Source organism: Mytilus edulis, chromosome 1 (assembly GCF_963676685.1).
Source record: "Mytilus edulis chromosome 1, xbMytEdul2.2, whole genome shotgun sequence".
Taxonomy (NCBI): Eukaryota; Metazoa; Mollusca; class Bivalvia; order Mytilida; family Mytilidae; genus Mytilus; species Mytilus edulis.
Genome location: NC_092344.1, coordinates 102017417 through 102045194, shown reverse-complemented (window position 1 = coordinate 102045194; position 27778 = coordinate 102017417). Strand labels below are relative to the sequence as shown.

The 27778-nt window shown below is 31.9% G+C and overlaps 1 protein-coding gene across 23 annotated transcripts in view; it reads left to right on the top strand.

Annotated features, from left to right (window-relative positions):
- Positions 1-27778, top strand: part of LOC139516163 (dedicator of cytokinesis protein 3-like) — a 126373-nt gene that overhangs the window by 70787 nt on the left and 27808 nt on the right. For all 23 annotated transcript variants that reach the window (XM_071306218.1, XM_071306226.1, XM_071306153.1 and 20 more), the window contains 6 exons: positions 502-602; positions 843-901; positions 6491-6639; positions 10193-10281; positions 22388-22486; positions 25582-25642. In XM_071306218.1, coding sequence (XP_071162319.1) covers positions 502-602; positions 843-901; positions 6491-6639; positions 10193-10281; positions 22388-22486; positions 25582-25642 — 558 coding nt within the window. The remainder of the gene's footprint in view (positions 1-501; positions 603-842; positions 902-6490; positions 6640-10192; positions 10282-22387; positions 22487-25581; positions 25643-27778) is intronic.

The following is a 27778-nucleotide window of genomic DNA, read 5'->3' as shown; positions in this document are numbered from 1 at the left end:
GAGGGGCATTATGTTTTCTGGTCTGTGCGTCCGTTCGTCCGTCCGTCTGTTCGTTCGTTCGTTCGTTCGTCCGTCTGTCCCGCTTCAGGTTAAAGTTTTTGGTCAAGGTAGTTTTTGATGAATTTGAAGTCCAATCAACTTGAAACTTAGTATACATGTGCCCTATGATATGATCTTTCTAATTTAAATGCCAAATTATAGTTTTGACCCCAATTTTACGGTTCACTGAACATAGAAAATGATAGTGCAAATTTCAGGTTAAAGTTTTTGGTCAAGGTAGTTTTTGATAAAGTAGAAGTCCAATCAACTTGAAACTTAGTATACATGTTCCCTTTGATAAGATCATTCTAATTTTAATGCCAAATTAGAGAATTTATTCCAATTTCACGGTCCACTAAACATAGAAAATGATAGTGCGAGTGGGGCATCCGTGTACTGTGGACACATTCTTGTTTGATTTTCCTTACATTGGTATTTATATTATGTGATTTGTATTTTCAGTTATGGAACCTTTACTTCAGACTTGCAGTGGACTTTATAACACAACCTAGTCTCCAGTTAGAGGAATATTCAGAAAGTAAAAGGAATAAGTTTATTGAAAGGTATATTAAAATGCAAATTATTATTTAATACTGTTAGTGCTCATCTTTCTAGTTTTGATTAGCATGATAGAAATCAGTATACAAAATCTTTAATTTTACTTGAAAGAGAATGTTTGTGCTCTTGATACCAAATTATTTGCTCAGGAAGATAAGATACATGTCTTGAATCTCTTGATAATTGTAAAATTCAAACACAAACTTTTACTCATGATTATTAAAGTTAATATTTTTTTTCCTCAGGTATCATGATATGAGAATAATGATGGGACATCAGATACAGACATTGTGGGAAAAATTAGGTAAAAATAAAAAAAAAAAGCTTTTCTTTTTAAGGATGTCTGCTGGTCATGTTTTTGAATTTTTGTCATATTTTCGATTTTCTCAGGTTTTATCCATCCAAATGTATTAAATTTTTTTTTACACGACACCCCACTTTTGTCTTCATAAATCTGTTCAATAGATCATTTCAGATTTAGTGATCCGGCGGCATGAAACCCTTGTTATTTTTTCTTGGTTTAAAGGGTAAAAAACAATTCCAATGTTAAACAAATAGTAAAGTCTGAAGAAAACCCTTTTCCCGCCATTTTCTAAATGTCTCGTATTTTGAAAACTACACACGAGACTAATGATTTTATTACTTTATTTTGTTTGAATATCAAATTTGTTTTCATTTTAAGCAACCACATGAAATCCTTGTTATTTTAAATTAGAGCAGCAGACATCCTTAATGTTCATATTTGTTTGTAGTTAAAGGCATACAATACAGGTTTGATGGCTTATTGATTTTTCCATAAAATTTCAACAAAAGTCAATTTATATATGCACTATCAAAAGATGCATGGAAAGTTTTGGTTCATTCAGAATTTGTTATAATTTGTACTTATCACACAAGACAAAACTGGCCAAGCAAATCGTATTTTTAAGAATTTCAAAATGACAAGCACCTAACGTCTAACGCAATTTTCCCGTGAAAAAAAATCATCCAAAATAAAAGAAAAACTTTCCAGAAAAAACAATGATCATGCCATATTTTTGTTCAGGAATATAGAGTAGGTTAATAAAAGTAATATACATATTTTTTTTCATAAAAAAAACCATTTGGTTCAATATAAAGAGATCAATATTCTGACCATAGATAAATATTCATATAAAATTCATTTGATGTGGAATTTCATGGCTAATAATGAGGTTTCCTATTGAATAACCCCCCAATCTATTGCAAACTATTCAAAGCAATATCACACAAACAAATAATATAATTCCCTTAGTCTAAAAATATCAGCTAATTTACAATAGAGCATTTGATTAGGTATAACAATTCAATGCGTCACATCGTGTAGACACCATTGGATTTTAATGTGAACAAACAGGGTCAGCAGCTCTAGTTTCGAACTACATTGTACATTGAGTGACTGAGAAACAATTATTAGTAACCAAGCTTGACAATACACGGTAATAAAACTAGAGGCTCTAAAGAGCCTGTGTCGCTCACCTTGGTCTTGTGCATATTAAATAATGGACACGGATAAATTCATGACATAATTGTGTTTTGGTGATAGTGATGTGTTTGTAGATCTTACTTTACTGAACATTCTTGTTGCTACAAATATCTCTGTCTATAATGAACTTGGCCCAGTAATTACAGTGGAAAATATTTTCTACAAATTTACAAAAATTTATGACAAATGTTAAAAATTAGCTATAAAGGGCAATAACTCCTTAAGAGGTCAATTGACTATTTTGGTCATGTAAACTTATTTGTAGATCTTATTTTGCTGAACGTTATTGCTGTATACAGTTTATCTCTATCTATAATAATATTCAAGATAATGACAAAAAGCGGCAAAATTTCCTTAAAATTACCAATTCAGGACAGTAACCTAACAACGGGTTGTCCGATCCATGTGAAAACATCAGGGCAGATAGATCTTGACCTGATAAACAATTAAACCCTGTCAGATTTTCTCTTAATGCTTCGGTTTTTGAGTTATAAGCCAAAAACTGCATTTTACCCCTATGTTCTATTATTAGCCGTAGCACTTTTTGGTTGATTGGCCAGGTCACGCCACACATTTTTTAAACAAATTACCCCAATGATGATTGTGGAAAAGCTTAGTTTAATTTGGCCCAGTAGTTTCAGAGAAGAAGATTTTTGTAAAAGATTACTAAGATTTACCAAAAAATGGTTAAAAATTGACTATAAAGGGCAATAACTCCTAAAGGGGTCAACTGACCATTTTGGTCATGTTGACTTATTTGTAAATCTTACTTTGCTGAACATTCTTGCTGTTTACAGTTTATCTCTATCTATAATAATATTCAAGATAATAGCCAAAAACAGCAAAAATTCCCTAAAATTACCAGTTCAGGGGCAGCAACCCAATAACGGTTGTCAGATTCATCTGAAAATTTCAGGGCAGATAGATCTTGACCTGATAAACAATTTTACCCCATGTCAGATTTGCTCTAAATGCTTTGGTTTTTGAGTTATAAGCCAAAAACTGCATTTTACCCCTATGTTCTATTTTTAGCCATGGCGGCCATCTTGGTTGGTTGGCCGGGTCACGCCACACATTTTTTAAACTAGATACCCCAATGATGATTGTGGCCAAGTTTGGTTTAATTTGGCCCAGTAGTTTCAGAGGAGAAGATTTTTGTAAAAGTTAACGACGACGACGGACGATGGACGACGCCGGACAACGCCGGACGCCGGACGCCAAGTGATGGGAAAAGCTCACTTGGCCCTTCGGGCCAGGTGAGCTAAAAAACAAAGACAAGTCTACAGAGAAAAAAAGGAAAAAATGTGCTTAGGTGAATGACATACCACCTTACCGAAAAAATAGTACCTACATTATTCACCTTTCCAAGATATTTCAGTTTGATTTAGCCTACTTGAGGAGATATTTTTCACATTAAAATACACAAAGCCTTCAAACATGATGAGATATTTTCACCTGGTTTTTATAAGGCCGTTTACATGACATATTATGGTAAACCGTTGTCCATCCGTCATCACTCATCAACATGTCGAACTTTAACTCAAAAACGCCTCAACTAATTTGCATGAAACATTGGTGAATTGTTTATATCTATTGACATGAGATTTTTTTTTTTTTTTTTTTTTATAAATTCTAGATTTTACCTTCCTGAGTTATGGGTTTTTATTCATTACAAAAAGGGTGATTTTTCAGTTTTTTGACAATAACTCAAAAACGCTTTCACCAATTTGCAAGAAACTATATATTGACAGGAGCTTCCACTCAATTTTTATAAATTATAGATTTTATGTTTCTGAGTTCTGAAGTTTTATTCATTATAAAAAGGTGGTTTTCCAATTTTTTGGACAATAACTCAAAAATACTTTGAGCAGTTTTTCTGTCATTTAAATGAATAGTTTATATCTATAGTTGTAAGCTCCCTTTTTATTTTTATAAATTTCAGATATAGCGTGTCTGAGTTAGGGGGTTTTGTTCTTTAAAAAAAAAGATTTTCAAGATTGGTCTTAAAGCAGAAATCATCATTTTTTTTCTTCAACTCTAGTTGATAGTTGTCTCATTGGCCATTAAACCACGTCTCCTCATTTTTAGCTCACCTTTCCAAAAGGAAATGTGAGCTTTTGCCATCACTTGGCATCCTTTCGTCGTCCGTTGTCATCGTCCGTCCGTTGTAAACTATTTCAAAGATCTTCTCCTCTGAAACTACTGAACCAATTCAAACCAAACTTCATCTGATTGATTCCTAGGGTATCTAGAATAAAGTTTGTGTTTAAATTACCATTTCATCAAAAAACATGGCCGCCATGGCTAAAATAAGAACACAGGGGTAAAATGCAGTTTTTAGCTTATAACTCAAAAATCAAAGCATTTAGAGCAAATCTGACAGAGATAGAATTGTTTATCAGGTCAAGATCTATCTGCCCTTAAATTTTCAGATGAATCAGACAACCCGTTGTTAGGTTGCTGCCCCTGAATTGGTAATTTTAAGGAAATTTTGCTGTTTTTGGTTATTATCATGAATATTATTATAGATGTAGATAAACTGTAAACAGCAAAAATGTTCAGCAAAGTAAGATTTACAAATAGTATGAAATTCAAAACAGTGTAGCTGTGGCCATTGATTGACCCATCAAAATCATCCATTGACTGGGACAATTTACGTGAACGTTTGTCTGTAACAACCACTGTTCATGACGTACCTACGATAGACATTTAAACTGTGGGGTCAACAAAGGTTTCTTAACGCCTTTAATTATAAAATAATTCGAAAAATTAATCAGGAATAACCTTTGTGTTTTGATTTATATAATTGATATAAATCAAAATATCGTGTTATTTCTGATTAATTTTTCGAATTACTTTATTTAGGTGTTGAGAACCTTTGGTGACCCCATAGTTAAAGTGTCTTTAAAAAGTACATAGTGAGCATTGGTTGTTACATACAAACGTTCACCTAAATTGTCCCAGTCAATGAATGATTTTAATGTGTCAATCAATGGCCACAGCTACACTGTTTTGAATTTCATACTAAGACCGAAATGGTCAGTTGACCCCTTTAGGAGTTATGGCCCTTTATAGTCAATTTTTAACCATTTTCCGTAAATCTTAGTCATCTTTTACAAAAATCTTCTCCTCTGAAACTACTGGGCCAAATTGAACCAAACTTGGCAATAATCATCATTGGGGTAACTAGTTTAAAAATTGTGTCCGGTGACCCGGCCAACCAATTAAGATGGCCACCATGGCTAAAAATAGAACATAGGGGTAAAATCAGTTTTTGGCTTATAACTCAAAAACCAAAGCATTTAGAGCAAATCTGACATGCGGTTAATTGGTTTATCAGGTCAAGATCTATCTGCCCTTAAATTTTCAGATGAATCAGACAACCCGTTGTTAGGTTGCTGCCTCTGAATTGGTTATTTTAAGGAAATTTTGCCGTTTTTGGTTATTATCATGAATATTATTATAGATAGAGATAAACTGTAAACAGCAAAAATGTTCAGCAAAGTAAGATTTACAAATAAGTCAACATGACCGAAATGGTCATTTGACCCCTTTAGGAGTTATGGTCCTTTATAGTCAATTTTTAACCATTTTCCGTAAATCTTAGTTATCTTTTACAAAAATCTTCTCCTCTGAAACTACTGGGCCAAATTTAACCAAACATGGCCAAAATCATTATTAGGGTATCTAGTTTAAAAATTGTGTCTGGTGACCCGGCTTACCAACCAAGATGGCCGCCATGGCTAAAATTAGAACATAGGCGTAAAATGCAGTTTTTAGCTTATAACTCAAAAACCAAAGCATTTAGAGCAAATCTGACAGGGGTAAAATTGTCTATCAGGTCAAGATCTATCTGCCCTGAAATTTTTGTTGGGTTGCCGCCCCTGAATTGGTAATTTTAAGGAAATTTTGCTGTTTTTGGTTATTATCTTGAATATTATTATAGATGTAGATAAACTGTATATTTTCATCACAAATTATATTATGAACACGAGACAAACGAGACATTTCAGTGTGTCCACTCTTGTTTTTGCTTTTGAAGAAGATATGACAGAATCGAAGAACCATTTATATAAATTGAAAACCCAAAATAATCATTGATGGAAGATTTAAGCAAAAAATTTAAGGTGAGCGATTCAGGCTCTTGAGAGCCTCTTGTTATGATTACAAATGAGACAACTATCCACCAGAGACCAAATGTCATAGATATAAGCTACTATATGTTTGCAGATGGCCTTACACAATGAACAATACTTATACAAGCTATAAAAGGCCCTGACATTACTCTAAATGTAAAACAATATGTGTGTAATGTTAGAGAGTAGTGTCTGTGGGAAATGCACAAAGATCCAGGGGAGCTGCTAATGGTCCAATTTATATACTTTACAGGGACCAATAGAAGACATTTCATTCCATCCATGATTGGACCATTCCTCAAGGTCACTTTGGTTCCGGAAAAAGAACTAAGGGCAGCAACTCTTCCAATGTTTTATGATATGATACAATGTGAACAGAAAACAAGTGGACATTTTATTTTGGTATGCATTATGATTTATGATTAGTTACCTCCCTTTACTTGACCTTGAACAAGGTTTGTCTTATTTTTTGGTAGCAATAAGCAGAAGGAAAAAATATTAGAATTTTCCCTCATAAGTTTTACCATTCCCTTTTCATTGCTTTCTTATAATATTAAGCTTAATGTTTGTATCATATATATGCATATGTATGTAATCAGAATCACCCATCAGTATATAAAATGGTAAAATATAATTTTTTTTGGTTGTATCCATGGCAACAATCTGCATTTATTTGTTTAATATAAAATATTGCAAAAAAGTGTCACATGTTTCCCCAAAATTTGACCAAAAGTATAATTTCAATCACTTGAAGTCATACCTTTTCTGAAACTGTCTACATATATCTTTCAATACATCCAATGAAAACCATATGTCTTTCGTCTCAATTTTTTTGTAAAATTGCGTCCAAACTTTGTGTAGAATAAAAGTGTTTGTAAACATGACATTAATTTCTGGACCAATTGCCAGTTAGCTATGAAAATGTGGCGAGTCAAACAGAAAATAGCCCATAAAACATGTAAAAAATAGTCTTGATGTTCTTATAAACCATCTTTGAAGGCTAAATTAGTACTCAGCTGTCTAAAAATGAATTTAGTTACACAATAACTTTCATATTTGAAAAATCCACCTGGGCCAAAATGCGAAACCAAACTCCTAACTGTGTATTGCTACCTATGACAGTCTCAATATTGTTAGTATGATTTATGCAAAAGATAAATCTAAAGAAATTTGAAAATGAGGATGACTTTACTCTGATTGAAATGTATAGAGTAGAATTAATAAAAAGTACTGAAAATTCTGTTTAGAAATTGACATGGTTACTACATTTAATATTACCTGTCCAAGGATGTATAAATAACGTCCTTGACCTGTCAATTTCAGGAATTCTACATAATACTATGTGAAACGCAAGAGTGAACATAAAAAAAATCTGTCTCGAATTCAAGGGAAGTCTCTGGTATCAATACCTTCTATATATATATCTTGACTCATTTAAAATTCAAGAGTCTATCCCAAATTGAGGTAAATTATATGGCCTTCCAAATACTGTTTCGATCCCTAACATCACTGAAGAGACATTAATTGTTGAAGTCCGGATATGGTGTACAAATTTTAGCACCTCATGTTTGTGGAATACAATCTTTGCCGCAAGTTTCTTGATTTCTGTTTTGTATTAAATTAATATAAAGATCCATTTTGTTACAGCTTGTGATAATTTTATTTGGCAATCTTCAATTGCAGTCAGTAGGGTTTAAGAACATCAGTTGTTTGACCTGTTAGTCAAATTTCTTGTTAAAATATACATTTTCACTCTTTTGGTCTTTTGGAAAATGTATTTTGTTCTGTATTTAGACCCTGCTACAACGAAATTTGTATTACATGCACACGTATAAAAATTGCGGTTTTATCCAAAACAATCATAGGTTTCAACGTTGTTTTCAATTTAGACTTGTGTATATACATTGTATATATATATATATTACTGGAAATTTGTAAGCATCAGCACAATACTATAACAGCACATGAATTATCGTTGATATAGTCATATTTATAAACTAACTCTTTACAAAACTTTAGGAATTATTGAAATACTAAGGCTTTTCTACCTCAGGAATAGATAACCTTAGCTGTATTTAGCAAAACTTTTAGGAGTTTTGGTCCTTAATGCTCTTCATCTTCGTACTTTATTTGGCCTGTTTAACTTTTTAGCTCACCTTTCCAAAAGGAAATGTGAGCTTTTGCCATCACTTGGCGTCCGTCGTCGTTCGTTTGTCCGTCCATCGTCGTCCGTCGTCGTCGTCGTCAACTATTTCAAAGATCTTCTCCTCTGAAACTACTGAACCAATTCAAACCAAATTTCATCTAATTGATTCCTAGGGTATCTAGAATAAAGTTTGTGTTTTTAGGTCAAGATCTATCTGCCCTGAAATTTTCAGATGAATCAGACAACCCGTTGTTAGGTTGCTGCCCCTGAATTGGTAATTTTAAGGAAATTTTGCTGTTTTTGTTTATTATTATGAATATTATTATAGATGTAGATAAACTGTAAACAGCAAAAATGTTCAGCAAAGTTTGATTTACAAATAAGTCAACATGACCGAAATGGTCAGTTGACCCCTTTAGGAGTTATGGCCCTTTATAGTCAATTTTTAACCATTTTCCGTAAATCTTAGTTATCTTTTACAAAAATCTTCTCCTCTGAAACTACTGGGCCAAATTGAACCAAACTTGGCAACAATCATCATTGGGGTATCTAGTTTAAAAATTTTGTCCCGTTGACCCGGCCAACCAACCAAGATGGCCACCATGGCTAAAAATAGAACATAGGGGTAAAATCAGTTTTTGGCTTATAACTCAAAACCCAAAGCATTTAGAGCAAATCTGACATGGGGGTTAAATGGTTTATCAGGTCAAGATCTATCTGCCCTGAAATTTTCAGATAAATCAGACAACTGATTGTTAGGTTGCTGCCTCTGAATTGGTTATTTTAAGGAAATTTTGCTGTTTTTGGTTATTTTCATGAATATTATTATAGATAGAGATAAACTGTTAACAGCAAAAATGTTCAGCAAATTAAGATTTACAAATAAGTCGACATGACCGAAATGGTCAGTTGACCCCTTTAGGAGTTATGGCCCTTTATAGTCAATTTTTAACCATTTTCTGTAAATCTTAGTTATCTTTTACAAAAATCTTCTCCTCTGAAACTACTGGGCCAAATTTAACCAAACATGGCCAAAATCATTATTAGGGTATCTAGTTTAAAAATTGTGTCCGGTGACCCGGCTTTCCAACCAAGATGGCTGCCATGGCTAAAAATAGAACATAGGGGGTAAAATGCAGTTTTTAGCTTATAACTCACAAACCAAAGCATTTAGAGCAAATCTGACAGGAGTAAAATTGTGTATCAGGTCAAGATCTATCTGCCCTGAAATTTTCAGATGAATCGGACAACCTGTTGTTGGATTGCCGCCCCTGAATTGGTAATTTTAAGGAAATTTTGCTGTTTTTGGTTATTATCTTGAATATTATTATAGATGTAGATGAACTGTAAACAGCAATAATGTAATGCTATGGGTATACAATGTTTTTTTATACTTTCATCATAAATTATATTATGAACACGAGACAAAGGAGGCATTTCAGTGTGTCCACTCTTGTTTTTGCTTTTGAAGAAGATATGACAGAATCGAAGAACCATTTATATAAATTGAAAACCCAAAATAATCATTCATGGAAGATTTAAGCAAAAAATTTAAGGTGAGTGATTCAGGCTCTTGAGAGCCTCTTGTTTGGAAGTGAGCGTCACTTATGAGTCTTTTAAAGAAGAAACACATGTCTGGCTTAAATACAAAATTTATTTGATATGCATTTGTATTAGCATTGGCAATTCAATTATTTGGCCCTGCACTGTCATGATTTTAAAAGCCATTATAATTTTAATATTTATACTGTAAAGGTTATAAACAGGCAAGACAGATCTGTAACAACAGTTTAATTTATTAAATTTCAGGTTGAAAGAGAGATTATAGAGAAGTTAGATCAGTTCATCACCATGGACAACCAAGGAGACGATGAATATAAACAATTGTTCTATTCCATGTAAGTAAGAACAATGTTTTATTATACCACACCTAGGGGCATTTTGTTTTTGGGTCATTGCGACTGTTCTTTCATTCGTCCATCTGTTCGTCTGTCTGTCCCGCTTCAGGTTAAAGAATTTGGTCAAGGTAGTTTTTGATGAAGTAAAAACTTGAAACTCAGTACACATGTTCGCTATTATAAGATCTTTCTAATTTTAATGCCAAATTAGAGTTTTGACCCTGTTTCACAGTCCACTGAATATAGAAAATATAGCGTGAGTGGGCATTCATGTATAATGGACACATTCTTGTTGAGTAATAATTGAATGATTGTTTTTTAGTATCACTAATGTGGTATTTGTAGTACACATACTTCTTTGGTATTTTATTGTCCTTTTAAAATTGAAATCTATCAACTCAAATCTAGTTGGAGTAATATTGCTGTCTACAAGAGAAATTTCTTCAGTTCATTGAAGAGGAATTTTAACAGACTTTTAATGGTTTACTTTTATAAATTGTTATTTGGATGGAGAGTGGTCTCATTGGCACTCAAACCACATCTTCCTATATCTTTTAACACTATGGTTGTTAAAGATGAGTGACTGTCAAACTGTAAAATTCACTGCATACAAAACCAGCCTGTATGGGCATGTACAACATGAATTTCATACCATGTTATAATTACATTAGATGTATGTTTCATTATGATACTTTATTCTGATTGGCTAACTGCACATCACCTGTTATTCCGTAAGCAATTGCATTGCTCAATAAAACTTTTCGTTCATGATAACACATGGTCCCACAATAAAGTGCACAGGTTAATTAAATAAAACAATAATAAAATTTGAGTTTTCATGATCATAGCTTAAAAAATGTAATTATAAGTATTGAATGCTTCTTTTTGTAACTTCATAGGGTTGTAAAAGTTTGACCGTGCGCACATTTTTAGTATGAAGCGCACAAAATGTACTTCGGTCAACGCTTTTACACCCCAATGAAGTTACAAAAAGAAGCATTCAATTCTTAAGTAAAACTGTTAAATTAAGATCTGTTGAATGCTGCAGTCCATAATGTTAGATAGTGTCCATTGTTAACAATGCCCATAGACCTAGGTGAGCGACACAGGCACTTTAAAGCCTCTTGTATTATAGAATTTTTTCAGGCTTTTACCAATACAGTGAAAAAATATAGCTTAGATCTTAATAGCCAGATGTGCCTATAGACTGGATGTTCTCATAAAGTTTTGACCTTTGAACTAGGTATGCTCTTTGTGTCCTTGCAACTCTACATACCTGGCTTATCTTATATAAAACTATGCATGATTCATGCCTTCTTACAGTCATCATGCTTATTCTGGTTCATGACGGTTAGTTCTAGAAGCAGGGATTGTTAGTTATTTGTTCTATTATTAGTTTCATGGTATTACTTTTTTTCATAAAATTTGTCTATTTTAAAAAGGTTTCACCAATAATCATATTTTTCAGTATCCCACATTAATTGAAAATTTACAGTTTATGTTTTTAAAAATTCAATGAGTCTCAGGATAAATACAAAATGAATGTTGTTAGATAGACACAGAATAGCCTAAGGAATAGTACAGCTATACTGTATTGGTGAAGATTGATACAGTGGAATCAGTCAATAGACCCATAATTCAATGAAGTATTAATTATCTCAACTATTCACAGTAAACAAACTCCTGAAAGATCTTGAAAACTAACAGAAGATAATTAATGACTAAAGCATTAAGTCTTAATGATCTACAAACATACTGCAGTAAATAGTTTCCACACTTCCTAATCAGTTTGAAATTAAGGTGTTACAGGTAATTTGTGTGAAATTAGCCAGAATAAAGCGGTAGTTATTTCTGTACTGGATGGTATTGTTGTGGTTTCTGCCAGAAATTAAAGAAGATTGATGATTTCTTGTAGTTTGTACTGGTGCCATATTTTAATGCAGTTGAATTGCTTTCTGTATGTGGGAAAATATTAAGAATATTTCCGTTTTCTTGTATTTTTGTTTACATTATTTCCATCTAGTTTAGCAACTTTTTGTTTTAGTTTTACAAGATGGCTAAACATTTGTCAGTATACAACTGGTTCTTTGGTTTGTTTAGAGATTACTATCAACTTCATACTTGTCCACCCTCATGTAACTGTCATCTGCTGGTGAGGAAGAAGTCAATCAATTTAAGACAGTTTAAAAGTGCATAATTGAATAATAGATGTGTAGGCATTAGGGATATGTCTGGTAATAAAAAATAGAGAGTGATGAGGATATAATAAAAATATTTTGAATTTCAACAGGACTTTATAGTGGAGAAGAAACAAAATACTGAATAGGATGAAATGATTTCTTAAAGGCAAATTTCTGATATCATTACATTCAAAGTTAATAGAAGGTATCATGCATTTAAAATTAAAATGCTTGAACAAAGTGCAAGGAATGACAGCTGTCTAAAACACCGATGAATCATGAAGTTTTGTCTGGCATGTATCTGTTGTACATGACCCCATTTTGATTGCTTAAAAAACTATCCCATGATTTTTTGTTAGGTTATTTTAAAAGAGTAATAGGTCAACTCCATGTAGTATTTAGTCTTGGAGGGATTAATTGACCTTGACCTATATAATGGTTCAATGCCAAGTAAGTTTTTTTAGGAACTATAAACAATAGGTCAACTTAATATGCTTGAAAGAAGGATGGTAAGGTGTACATGTCTATCTGGCAGTGTTCATTTAGCCTTGTCCTAATTTTATGGTACATTGGTCAACATTATGTTTTATGGTTTGGTCCCGAACTCAGATACTATTAGCAACAGGTCAACAATACTCAGTGTATAGAATGGTTGTAAGGTGTGCATCTGGCAGTGTTAATCTGAACTTGACATCATGTTACATTGAATGAATGATTGTAAAGTGCTCATTATAAGGGGGAGATGCCTCATTGTATAAGTACCTATACTGTACAATCAGAAATAAATGTGGTCATTCGTTATTGCAATTTATGAAGAATGGACAAAAATGCAACATAAGTAATTGCGATTTTCTGGACATAAACATTTGTATAAAATATAAAAATTTGAATTTTGTATTAGTGCGATACTCACCTTGTTGCATTATTTATATTTACAAAAACTTAGTTCATCTACAGTGATCACTAAGCTGTGAACACTCAGGTTCTGAGTTCAAAATTATGTTGCTGCAGGTTATGATTAACTCTGATCTGAATTGGCTTGGATTGCTGCCTGAGATCTTTGGTTCTCTCAGGTACTCAAGCTTCCTGTACACACAAAAATAATGCTGCAATGAAATAGCCAATAGAACTGAAAGTGTCACCAACAATCAATCAATCATTTTCAGGTTCATTGATAATATAGTTTTTGATACATGCAGTAAGGTATTGATCTCAAAGACTAACAGTATAAAATTCAATCCTGTTTCATAAAGCAAGCGAGATATTTCAATGTGTTCTCTGGTTCAATACATTTTTAGCTCACCTGGCCCAAAGGGCCAAGTGAGCTTTTCCCATCACTTGGCGTCCGTTGTCCGTCGTCGTCGTCCGTCGTTGTTAGCTTTTACAAAAATCTTCTCCTCTGAAACTACTGGGCCAAATTAAACCAAACTTGGCCACAATCATCATTGGGGTATCTAGTTTAAAAAATGTGTGGCGTGACCTGGTCAACCAACCAAGATGGCCACCACGGCTGAAAATAGAACATAGGGGTAAAATGCAGTTTTTGGCTTATAACTCAAAAACCAAAGCATTTAGAGCAAATCTGACATGGGGTATAATTGTTTATCAGGTCAAGATCTATCTGCCCTGAAATTTTCAGATGAATCGGACAACCCGTTGTTGGGTTGCTGCCCCTGAATTGGTAATTTTAAAGAAATTTTGCTGTTTTTGGTTATTATTTTGAATATTATTATAGATAGAGATAAACTGTAAACAGCAATAATGTTCAGCAAAGTAAGATTTACAAATAAGTCAACATGACCGAAATGGTCAGTTGACCCCTTTAGGAGTTATTGCCCTTTACAGTCAATTTTTAACAATTTTTCGTAAATCTTAGTTATCTTTTACAAAAATCTTCTCCTCTGAAACTACTGGGACAAATTAATCCAAACTTGGCAACAATCATCTTTGGGGTATCTAGTTTTAAAAATGTGTGGCGTGACCCGTTCAACCAATCAAGATGGCCATGGGCTAAAAATAGAACATAGGGGTAAAATGCAGTTTTTGGCTTATAACTCAAAAACCAAAGCATTTAGAGCAAATCTGACATGGGCTTAAATTGTTTAGCAGATCAATATCTATCTGCCCTTCAATTTTCAGATGAATCTGACAACCCGTTGTTGGGTTTCTGCCCGTGAATAGGTAATTTTAAGGAAATTTTGCTGTTTTTGGTTATTATCTTGAATATTATTATAGATAAAGATAAACTGTAAACAGCAATAATGTTCAGCAAAGTAAGATTTACAAATAAGTCAACATGACCGAAATGGTCAGTTGACCCCCTAAGGAGTTATTTTCCTTTATAGTCAATTTTTAACAATTTTCATAAAATTTGTAAATTTTTACTAACATTTTCCACTGAAACTACTGGGCCAATTCATTATAGATAGAGATAATTGTAAGCATTAAGACTGTTTAGTAAAGTAAGATTTACAAACACATCACCATCATCAAAACACAATTTTGTCATGAATCCATCTGCTTCCTTTGTTTGATATTCACATATACCAAGGTGAGCGACACAGGCTCTTTAGAGCCTCTAGTTATACGACCCCAAAGGTCGTATAATGGTATGATGTCGTCGAAGACACATTGGTTTCCGGATAATTACTTTAGTTTAAGCGAATAGATCTTCATTAAATTTTTCAGAAGGTTCATTACCACAAAAGGAAGGTTTGGATTGATTTTGGGGATGATGGTCCCAACCGATTAGGAATTAGGGGCCCAAAGGGGGCCCAAAACAAGCATTTTTCTAGTTTCGGGATAATAACTTGTTTAGAAGTATTTCAATTGCTCTGAAATCATACCGCAATGTTTAAAACCACAAGTAGAAGGTTTGGATTCATTATAGGGGTTATAGAGTAAAAGTTTAGGAATTAAGGGCCAAAAAGGGGTCAAAACAAGCTTTTTTCTAGTTTCAAGACAATAACTTATGTGTAATTGTATACATCTCTCTGAAATTGTACCACATTGTACCATATAACAAAGGGGAGGCTGGGATTAAGTTTTGGGTTAATTGCCCAAAACATGTAGGAATTAGGGGCCAAAAAGAGCCAAAAAGAAGCATGTTTCTAGTTTCAAAACAATCATGACAATAACTTGTGTTTAAGTGTATGGATCTCTCTGAAATTGTACTACAAGGTTCAATACTGCAATGGAAAGCATTGGATTGAGTTTAAGGGTTATTGCTCCAAGGGGGGTTCAATAAGTTGGGGGGGGGATTTTTTGTTTACCATTTTTTGATGGGCTTCCTTTTTTTTCAAAGAAGTTTCAAGAAGAAATCTTCAATTACACAGTATTGTGCAATAGATTTGTTAGATCTTTGACCACATTAATTTTGTGACAAAAACCTATATTATGTCAAAAATTTGATCACAATCCAAATTCAGACAGAATCAAGCTTGAATATTGTGACCAAATTTGCCCCAACTAATCAGGGTTCAACCACTGGAATCGTATAAAGCTGCACCCTGCGGAGCACCTGGTTCTAGATTTTGACCATAGGCCCTCTTTATTTTTCAGTGACCCTTCCATTGTCTATCTTGATTTGTCAATGAAAAAAAAGTGGTTTTAGTAAAAAAAAATTATAATGACTTCTTTTATTATTATTATCTTCCTACCATAATCAGCCATTGTGTCCGAGAAACAATGAAAGGTTAAAGATGGTATCTCACCTATAAGTTCTTTTTGATAACAACTGTTGGATAATTAGGCTTTGTTGCATGATTTCCATGCATACCTTAAAACTGTTCTTAAGTTTAAAGTAGAACTGACCATAATATGAGATAAATTAAATGAAAAATAAACCTAGGAAAGGTGCCATTTGTTCTTAACTGTTATGAAGATCTTTGGTAACTACAAAAATGTAGTTGTTTTCAAACAATGCCTACACAAAGAATGTTATGTCAACAAAAATGCAAAAAGTAATTAAATTGTAGGAATTTTTTATTTTCCTGGCTCAAGAAATATTTTTAATATTGTATGTATTCTTATCATTTTGGTTATCAGAAAAGTATAAACAACTGATTTTCAATTTCCTTTAATTATTTGTTATCAAATTTGTGTTACTGGGTAAAGCTTTGTTTGAATTTTGAATGATGGTCCTAACTTGATGTATTTTTGGCCCTTTTAACATTATTTTTGCTTCAAAAATTGGCCCTAAAAGTCTACAACCAAAAATTTTGTCATTTGAATGTATAAGTGTAGACCATTTAAAAATATTTACAAATCATTTATTGAAATATATTTTCCAATATTAAAATAGATTATTTTAACCTGTAGTTGTTGATATTCTTGTCATTTTATCTCTTGGTAGATAGATCTTTCATTAGCAACGCATATCACATGTCTTTTATTTTAATTCTTATAAATCTTGTTCTTACCAATATTTGGAATGAAATATAAACTTAAGTTTATCACTGTCATTCGTTTAGTTTTTAATTCATATTCCACATTCTTGATAAAAATAAATAAATATAAAAAGTATACATTCTTTTAGTCATTTTTGTTATATACATTTTGTTACTTTATAACACATTTTACAAAGACCTCTGTAATGTTAAACCAAAAAGAAGTGTTCTGGGTAATTCTAGTGACAGAAAACGTAACAAAAAGAAAAGAAACAAAGTTCAGAAAGGATAAATATGTTTTTTTGATAGTATTCCATGGTTGAAGTATTTTGAGAGTATTCCATGGTTGAAGTATTTTGAGAGTATTCCATGGTTGAAGTATTTTGAGAGTATTCTATGGTTGAAGTGAATTAACTTGTGGCATCAATTTTAGCTATGGTCAAATGATTTGCACTGAACAGCTAGTAAAACATCACAAGGTTGTCATGTAATGGATAGGGCACATGTACTTTACAATTTGTTATTTTTCATGTTTAATTACCTAAATTGATATGCCATTTGCTGCCTGAAGCAAAAAAAAAACAGATAATAAATGTCTTATATCAATTTTACAGGTATGAAAATATGATTTGTAACAATTAAGGTGCTTTAAACTGCCACTGAAAATATATACCACTATCTAGTTACATGTCCTTGTTCAACTTTATTATTAACATTTTGGAAATTAAATTAAAACTAACATGCAATAGGCCTATACAGTTATAAAATACATGTATCAATTTTCTTTGTTCAATATCCCTTCTATATTCACTAAATTTAGGTATCTGTAAACAAGAAGTTTTACAAAATCGTGATTTCTTATTGAATTGATTCATTATTCTTGCACTGGAGTTAAATCTTTTATTTCAATACTTCATTCCAATTAAAACTAAATTTAAACTTGTTCAGTGCTGCTTTGGGTTTTGAGCATTTACATTTCTGATAATTTTTAAAAACTGAATATAACAAACCCCTTGTTAATGGTCACTTGAATTTAACTTTAAATTGTTGATAAGGTTATTTCAAATATTGATATAAACACTCAATGGGTGGCAAAAACCCATCACAGAGGTCACCATAGGGTGTCAAAATTACTCTGGATTTGTTTATTGTCCTCAACTTGTATTTCCTCTTTATACAATTCAATATGCCAGTTTGTTTATTTATTTGACATTTTGTTTATTTATTTCTATGTTCTGTCTTGTATATATTGTTTGAGGGAAAGAACAATCCTCAGATAAATCTTATAACTTGAAAGTACATGTACATGTGTAGAGATGAAGTTAATAAACAGGTTAGAGTTTTATCAATTATTTTTTTTGAAAAGTCTTTAAAAAAAAATTATTAATTACTTTTTTTTTAAATCTAAAATGTAATGCTTTTCCTAGGAGCCTATATATCTCTTCTAAATTTTTGCTCAAAATCAGGGTCTTATACAATTTTAGATTAATTAAGGAATTAAAATAGGAGAATAGATAGAGGTATTTTAATCTGTAATTTACATAAACTATTTCAAATGCAACATAGTAAAAAACTTCCTTTTGGGAAGAAATAGATATATGAAACAAAAAAACATAGGAGAAAACTTTGTTTTAAATGTCTTTGCATGTGTATTAGTTTCATCTGCACTTAAGTTTTTAAATTAAAACTCTTTTTGAACAATTAGCAAACAGGAAATCACTTAGATCTTATCAATTGTTAGAATGTTGGTTCTTATTGTTGTTTTTTATCGCTGATCATACCTGGTCAATTATGTATTCATAAAGGTAAACAGTTATGGATTCTTGTTAAAATCCCCTACAGCATGATAACACCTTTTTAAAGTAATCTTCAAGGTTTTCTCAATAGGGTGTAATTATCTTCCCTTTAAATAATACTTAACTTAACCATTGGGACTTCAATATCTGCTAGAGTTTTTAGGTCGTACTTATAGCGTCAGCTTTTGAATTTGATATTTAAAAAAAAGTCAACAATAGATGATATTTTAAAAGTCGACCACGTTGTGGAGCTATTTATTCTATTTGGTGGTATAAGTGCCTAATTTGGAGAAATTATTCAATTGTGGTTTATGGTTATGTGTTGTTGACAAATAAAGCATGTATCCAGAAAAGATAACAAAGGATAAACTGATACGGTCATGTAGTTTTTCTTTTAACCAGAGACCAAAAAGTCTAAAACAACGAAGACTTTCAAGGTAAATTTAGTTTTCTAATCAATACATATTTTTTTTTATTATAGATTTTCTTGTAAAGCAAATCCAAGGATTCGTATAGTTAGTCTAACTATACAAATCCTTGGCAAATCAAAAGTATTTTTATTTAAAACTAGTGCCTAAAAAAAATTCTGACAAGAATTATGGGTAAAGGAAAATCTACAGTTTATTTAGTTGCAAATAATGCATTTGCCGAGAAAAAAAAAATAGGATGCATCCTACCATATAGATTTATTTACTTAAAAGAAAGGAGACCACAGTAGCCTTGAATCTGAATAGAATCAGAGTGGAATCTCTTGTTTATAATCAATAAGTTTATTATACAAATTGTGTATATAACTTTTAACATAAAAAATATTTTAAGATTATGACATATTTTGTAAAAGAGCCAAACCCTTGAGTTTGACCATGTGAAGATATTTATAGCAGGAGGATGTTAGTGTTGAAGTTTTGCCAGATATTTTGCATTTTACAAGAAAATTACCAATAATTCGCTTTATTAAAGAGGCGTAATATCAGGGGGTTTATAAAGCTATAAAGGATGAAATAATTTTCTCGTATATAATTCTTGATATATAAATCTAAATGTTTCAAAAGAGGTAAAAACAAAATAGTAATTAACAATTCCATAGGTTGAGATATTTCTAGATTTTAATCATTTGTTTCACCCTGGATAATTTAAAAAAGGCCAACATAATTAAGGTTTCATTTTACATCACAAAGCTTTAATGTCATATAAAATGCAGTTCTTAATTAAGTTGAATTACTTTTACATAATGCTATCAAATTTACAGCAGATTACCTTATAGTGCATCGAAACTCATTTATAGACTGAAGTTTAATGTTGTTTCTATACTCATTGTCAAAATTTGGAGTTCAATGTAGGGTTATTTTCTCAGTTATAACTGGGAACAGTATATCAATATATATGTTTCTGGTAATAATAACTTCAGTTTTCACCCGAAAATGGGTTACCTTGACCTATTTTTTTTTGTATGAATGGCTTGTTAAATGGTTTTCCTTAAAATTAGGAGCTAATCAATTTCTAGAAAGAAAAGAAGAAGGATATTTTATAAGTTTACATGTCTTGGCTAATAAAACTTGTGTCAACTTGACCTATGCAACTGAGCAAGAGAAGTGTAAGCTGACTGTCTTGAATGCCTTTATAGACAAAGGCATGTACAAAGCTTAGATAACTCTGACCTACCTGTTATGCTTAATTTAATATATGTCAGTCTATCGCTGCATTGAAGACCTATTGGTGACCTTCTGCTGTTGTCTGTTCTATGGTGGGTTGTTGTCTCTTTGTCACATTCCCCATTTCCATTCTCAATTTTATTGACCTAAATTTTATGCATGAATGATTTTACCAGAAGTTAAGATATGATAAACAGCTGAGTGAGACCATTACCTTATTTACAACTGCAACTCTTTATTATCAATATTTGTTTAGTTATAAAAAGTATAACTATTTAAAGTGTAAGGCGGTGGTTGTAAATTGTTTATGCAATATGCATTGACCTAAATTTGTGTGACTACATTAAAACATTTCAAACCACTTTTCTGTAACCATATTGGCTGCAGAAATGTGATTAATTAAATCAATAATTTGTAAACAAATCCTTGATGAAAAAAGATGCAATATAAAAATCATTGAGGCATCAACCCAACAAACCAAGTTGAGAACTAGTAGTCACCATGCTATTTATTAAGGAATTGTATATTTTAAATATACAATTCCTTGTATTGATGTAATATTTCCATGGATAAATTATAACACTTATTAAAAGCTCTTGAATTTTTATGCCTTTCCTAAGTAAAGTTCCAGAGATATCCAAAGACCTGACATCAGTATAAATATTGAAATATTTTTTCCATTAATTTGATTTCTCTTGGGCCATATTATACATGTATCACCTACCCTTTAAACATTAGGGGTCTATTTGATTACATAAAACAGCATTCAGAAAACTGGAGTTCTAAAATTTCACACATTTGTTCTAAAGTAATTAAAACCATAAAATTATGACATATTTTGATTTACAAGTAAACATGAACATAAAAATGGAGGTACTTCAAATAGAGTTAAAATAACATCAAAAACAGATGTTTTTTTTAATCTTGAAAATAACATAAGAATATCTCCTTGAGGGCAAGGAACTACTCTGCCCCTCCCCTGGAGTTTTGCACATGTGTTTGAAGTTATTTTTATCATGCAGGAAGACCAGTTTATTTTTCCAATTATTTCCCAGTATAGATCAATTCTACACTGAGGCTAATAGGAGCAATTTAACGGCTAATATTTACATCACTATCATCAGTCGGTGAAGCAGTTTACAACCTTACACAATAATTACTTCTTGCAGAATCTTAGCTATAGTTTACCAGAACAGATTAATTTGGAAAATCTTTATAAAAACAAATCAAGGATATTTAGCAGAATCTTAACTACAAGTGATTAATTTTGAAAAAAATTTAAGAAAAGAAAAACTATATCAGGGAAAGAATTGGGCATTCATTTGCCTTTCTTTGACTTTCTCTTCAAGATTGTAATGGTGGATTTGAATTTGTAATGGAACATCTATGTTTGCCTAGAGAGTGCAGGGAATGTCATGTTTAGGGGTAATACAAGGATTTGTCACCCTCAATGACATCATTGGTATTTACCTGGAACCAATCAAAATGTATTGATTATAGTCAATTGAGTCAATTTGTTGACAAACAATTTTAGCAGAGGAATAAATCTACCTAATTTTACATAACATGGGATATATGTTTATATACAACTTAACAAATTCCATGCCACAAAAATTTAAAGGATAAGTTAACAAGTATTTGTGACAATTTATTTAAAAAAAAGCCCTACAGAACAATTTTTCATTATACAGACTATATATATACTAATTTATCGAACTTGTTCTGTGAGATGTATGCTAACAAACAAATGTTACCAGTCTGTTATGGAATAGATGCAAAATAAAGAAGAGTTTCTTTTAAGTGTCTAAAACTTAAGAAATTGTGCTGTTGATTGGGGTCATTCAGAGGTTAATGAGGCTTTGACGGACATTGAATTGATTGGAATTTTACAATAAGTGACAATTCGATGATCTCCTTGGAGTAAAAGAAGATATATAACTTGACCATTAATTAGGCTCAGTGAAAATATATATTGATTTTACTGGATTAATGTCAGCATCATGGTGTGTTCTTTTTAGAAAAAAACTTGATTTGTTAACATACTAGCTTATTTGTTTGCATCAGTAATTAAAAATGAAATTTTTTAACAGACTTTTGGATCGAGTCCAGTCAGAGCCAGCTTTGAAGGAAACTGGATCCCAGTTTATTGTATCAGTTACTAATCTGCTGGAAAAGTTACTAGACTATCGGTAAGTAACCTTTATTTTTTGTGTTTTATAACTTCTTTTAAAATTGTTGAAAATTTATGTTGTGTCTTAAATAATCATTGGCGGATCCAGGGGGGGGGGGGGGGGGGGGGGGGGGGGGGTTGGGTTCCGGGGGTTGGAACCCCCTTTTTTTTGGAAGATCAATGCATTTGAATGGGAGCATATAGCTGGAAACCCCCTTTACTCTGGGTTAGGAACCCCCCTTTTTCAAAATGGCTGGATCCGTCCCTGATAATAAATGCTTATTACTTTATAGCATGAAAAAAATGAAATCAAAGAGATTTAAAATTAAAAGAGTACAATAACTGTAGCAATAGCATGTATTGTGGTGGGCAGGAATTATAGGGTTACTTTAGTTTAGGAAATTTAAATCATCGAAGTCAAGTAGATATTTTAGTTATGGACTCTACTGGTATCGGGATCGTTCGCCCTGATTACATGTTCGCCCTAGGTTCGTTCGCACTGAGTTTGTTCGCCCTGGTAATCCGTTCGCCCTGGGTTCGTTCGCCCTTTTTTCATTTATGTTATGTATATATGTTACATTATATATATTTATATATATCTAAATTTATGTATATCTATTAAAAGTTAAATACAGAATATTAATTAAATAAAATTCTTGGCTGCATTGTCACACTTTATTTTATAATTATTGTTGATTGAATTTTGATTGCTGATTAGGTATAATTGGAAATCTTTGATATCACTGATTGTTATATGAATTGTCTTTGATGGATTAATAATGAAAATAACATTTTTCTCAAATAAAATAGTCAGCTTGGATGGGTATATTACAAGTGGTGAGACTCCAATAAGATAATAAAACAATTAATAGTTGGATTAACAAGCAATCACATATTTAAATACCTGTAATCACCTTTGACACTTTCATAATTGGATTAATCGTTATTTTACACCTTCTTTAATGACAGTCATTGATTGGTATATTAAGATTATGTAATCTTCAAAGATTTGAATTGCCTTTTACTAAATGAATGAATGATTTTATTCTCATAAACTGGTACATAGCTACAGAGAAAATAACAGTTCATATATAATACATATTTTGTTTCGCATGTGTGAAAATAAATAACATTATAATATTATTACAGTTCCTCTGACCAGGAGGACAGACTTTCAATGATATGCATCGTATAAATCTACACAATTTTTCTAGTTCTACAACATTTTCAGATGAGAATACATTTTTAAATTTAATAATGTTAGCATTTTGTTTACAATAATGTGGTAAATATTTTTCTCTTTCAATGTTAAAAAAATTGCATGACAAAATGTAGTGAAATTCATCGCCAATATCTCTTGAGCAACATATTTGAAATTAGATACACACAACACAACACTATAACAAAAAATAAAAATCAGGGCGAACATACCCGGGGCGAACAGGTATCAGGGCGAACGGTCTCAGGGCGAAACGGAACTAGGGCGAACAGTAACTAGGGCGAACCGAAATCAGGGCGGACGGACCCGGATTCGACTCTACTTATCATCTCGTAGTTTATGCTACAGTTTTCCTCAGATACTCTTTAGATTGTTTAGTGGAAAAATTCAAAAGCATCATCTTCAATCAACACATCTTTCAAACAGACTTCAGAACTTCAGTATCACTTTTAACATAAATACTTTAGACAAGAAAATTCCAGAAACAAAATCATAACATTTTATTTAATTGGTGGAAAAATGCTTTTCCTATCCAGATAATAAGAGTTTATGTTTTGTAAAATTGCATCTGTTGAAGAACAACTGTGTTATAAGTATTGACAGGAGAATTACTCTTGAGGAAGTCATTACATCCTTTCAAATTAATTCTGAATGCTTTGTAAGTGATGATATTTCTTCAGTTTAATCTGTTAGGTCAAAAAGTATCTGTTAAAATACAGATGGTGGAAAAATGTTTTAAAGATTTGAATGTTTTTGGAAGACAAATGTACAGATGCATCAACTACAAATTTTTAGGTGCTTCTTTCATGAATATCTTATAAAACATGGTAAAAAGGATAATGATGGTTAATTAGGGTTTAAATTTTGCGTTTACTGACTTGTATGTGATGGATTTTCTGAAACTTTTTAGGCTTTAGTAAAACAATGTTTTTAGTTGTTAGAATAGATATGGTTCTGATTATCTAGTGATCAAGCAGATAATTATGGGTAACTCTTCAATTTTACTCCATAGATTTGAAGATACAACATTCTGTTTTTAGTCTTTTTTGCCTGTTTTTACCCTACATAGATGTACTCAGAAATTTTTACTACAACCACAAACACATATTACTACAATACTACAATGAAATTGAAATAAAATTAGTAATGCTTAAGATAAATCCAGGTTTATCTATAAAGCAGCTCTTTAATGGTACACACATACTGTGATAGCCAGGAGATTATAAACAGTAATGACACTAGATACTGTTATACTTTGTAAAGTAATCAGTCATATATTGACGACTAGGGGCAGATAACTGTGTTCTTTGATTTGTGACAGAGCCCTTGAGGGGTGGATTTTACAAATCACATTTAAATTGAATTAAAGGGCTACTTGGTAATGACTGTCACTGACCACTATAAGAAATTCAAGTACCAAAGAAATCAACAAGTGTCAAGGTTATAGAAAAGATACTCTAATTCAAATACATTGTAATTGTCAAAAGGTTTTACATGTACTGGTTAAATAGCAATAAAAAATTAACTATTATCAAAGGCAGATATGTATATATATATATATATGATATCTTGTTAATGAACTAGAAAGTTTTCTCTTTTGTTCAAAATAAAAGATCATCTTTGAAATCAAATTGTGTACCCTGTGTTACAGAGCATTGTACCATGAGAACCTCTTCTGTTGTAATATGGTTTTCAATGCTGCCGTAAGGCTATTACTTTGATGCATATAATCCTTCAGCTCAAAGGTATATATAACTTCTTTACTGATGAAACCAACAGAAGTATTATTTTCACAGAGAAACTGAAAGTAAGGTAAAGCATATGACACAATTTACATGTATCAGTAGGTCAGAAAAATTATTAAGATCATGAGAATTGATTTTTTTCTTTTACAGACAAAATTATGATGGAGAAGAAAATAGAGACAAACGCATGCAGTGTACATTCAATATACTTGTAAGTATTGTCTGTCCAAGGCACATGCAGGCACAGGTTAAACATTTTGAAAAGGGAGGTTCCAACTCAAAGAACACAAAGAAATGATCACCATAAAAAAAATGAAAAAGGGGGGTCCCACCCCCTGGGTCTGCCAAAGCACATGTATGCACTTTATATACAAGGCATATTGACAAGGCAACATTCAATATTTTTTTAAGTGTTTTCAGTATAAGAGAAAATAGTCTTGTCTTTTCATGAAGTTTGATATATCCTTTTTTACATACATTTCTTTGTGTTCTATGATTGTTATTACAGATGATAAAACACAGTATTGGACACACCGGGGTAATTGAATTAGTTTGGATTCAGAACCTCTAATTTTTCATGTAAATCTTTTGTGAAATTGTTTATAAAACATTCTAACATACAGATGTGCATACAGATGTATTTTTATAGGATAAGTTCTGTTGAGATTTTCCAGAAGTAGGTATTTTACTCCTTGTTGGTGGAAAAATCTAGGTTTAATAGTGTTTTTCATATAAAACTTGTGGAAAGCTTCTGCAGAAGTCAGCAAAGTAGTGTATTGGGTATAGAAATCTAGATACTGTTCTATCTTCTCATTTCAGATATTAAGATCTTCGATTGTTTCAAAATTTGTGTTAACAAGTTTTTATAGTTTTAGAGTAGATTAAAAAAAATGAGTTTTTTCTCAGGTGATCTTTTTTTTGTTCACAGCAGACTTTTTTCAGTCAAAGTCTTGGTTCATTTCTCCTCAGTAAAAATTGAAACTTCTGTTTATAGAACATATAATTGTTTAGGCAAGTAAAAATCCAATCTTCTGCAGCATTGAAAGAAATAAAATCATCATGAAGTTGTTTTTATACTCATCAGTTCTGTCAAGTAAATCTTTAAATTCCATATATAGATGTTTTTATGTCCAGAGTTAATATCATTTCTTTCCTTTTAGTTTAACTTTTCTTCAGTTCATTGAAATAAAATTCCTAAAATAAAACTGCATCACTTCTATCAGTTATGTGATAACTAGCTAGCTGACATGTTGGTTATTACCCATTACTTCTATCAGTTATGTGATAACTAGCTAGCTGACATGTTGGTTATTACCCATTACTTCTATCAGTTATGTGGTAACTAGCTAGCTGACATGTTGGTTATTACCCATTACTTCTATCAGTTATGTGGTAACTAGCTAGCTGACATGTTGGTTATTACCCTTTACTTCTATCAGTTATATGATAACTAGCTAGCTGACATGTTGGTTATTACCCATTACTTCTATCAGTTATGTGATAACTAGCTAGCTGACATGTTGGTTATTACCCATTACTTCTATCAGTTATATGATAACTAGCTAGCTGACATGTTGGATATTACCCATTACTTCTATCAGTTATGTGGTAACTAGCTAGCTGACATGTTGGTTATTACCCATTACTTCTATCAGTTATGTGGTAACTAGCTAGCTGACATGTTGGTTATTACCCATTACTTCTATTAGTTATGTGATAACTAGCTAGCTGACATGTTGGTTATTGCCCATTACTTCTATCAGTTATGTGATAACTAGCTAGCTGACATGTTGGTTATTACCCATTACTTCTATTAGTTATGTGATAACTAGCTAGCTGACATGTTGGTTATTACCCATTACTTCTATCAGTTATGTGATAACTAGCTAGCTGACATGTTGGTTATTACCCATTACTTCTATCAGTTATGTGATAACTAGCTAGCTGACATGTTGGTTATTACCCATTACTTCTATCAGTTATGTGGTAACTAGCTAGCTGACATGTTAGTTATTACCCATTACTTCTATTAGTTATGTGATAACTAGCTAGCTGACATGTTGGTTATTACCCATTACTTCTATCAGTTATGTGATAACTAGCTAGCTGACATGTTGGTTATTACCCATTACTTCTATCAGTTATGTGATAACTAGCTAGCTGACATGTTGGTTATTACCCATTACTTCTATCAGTTATGTGATAACTAGCTAGCTGACATGTTGGTTATTACCCATTACTTCTATCAGTTATGTGATAACTAGCTAGCTGACATGTTGGTTATTACCCATTACTTCTATCAGTTATGTGATAACTAGCTAGCTGACATGTTGGTTATTACCCATTA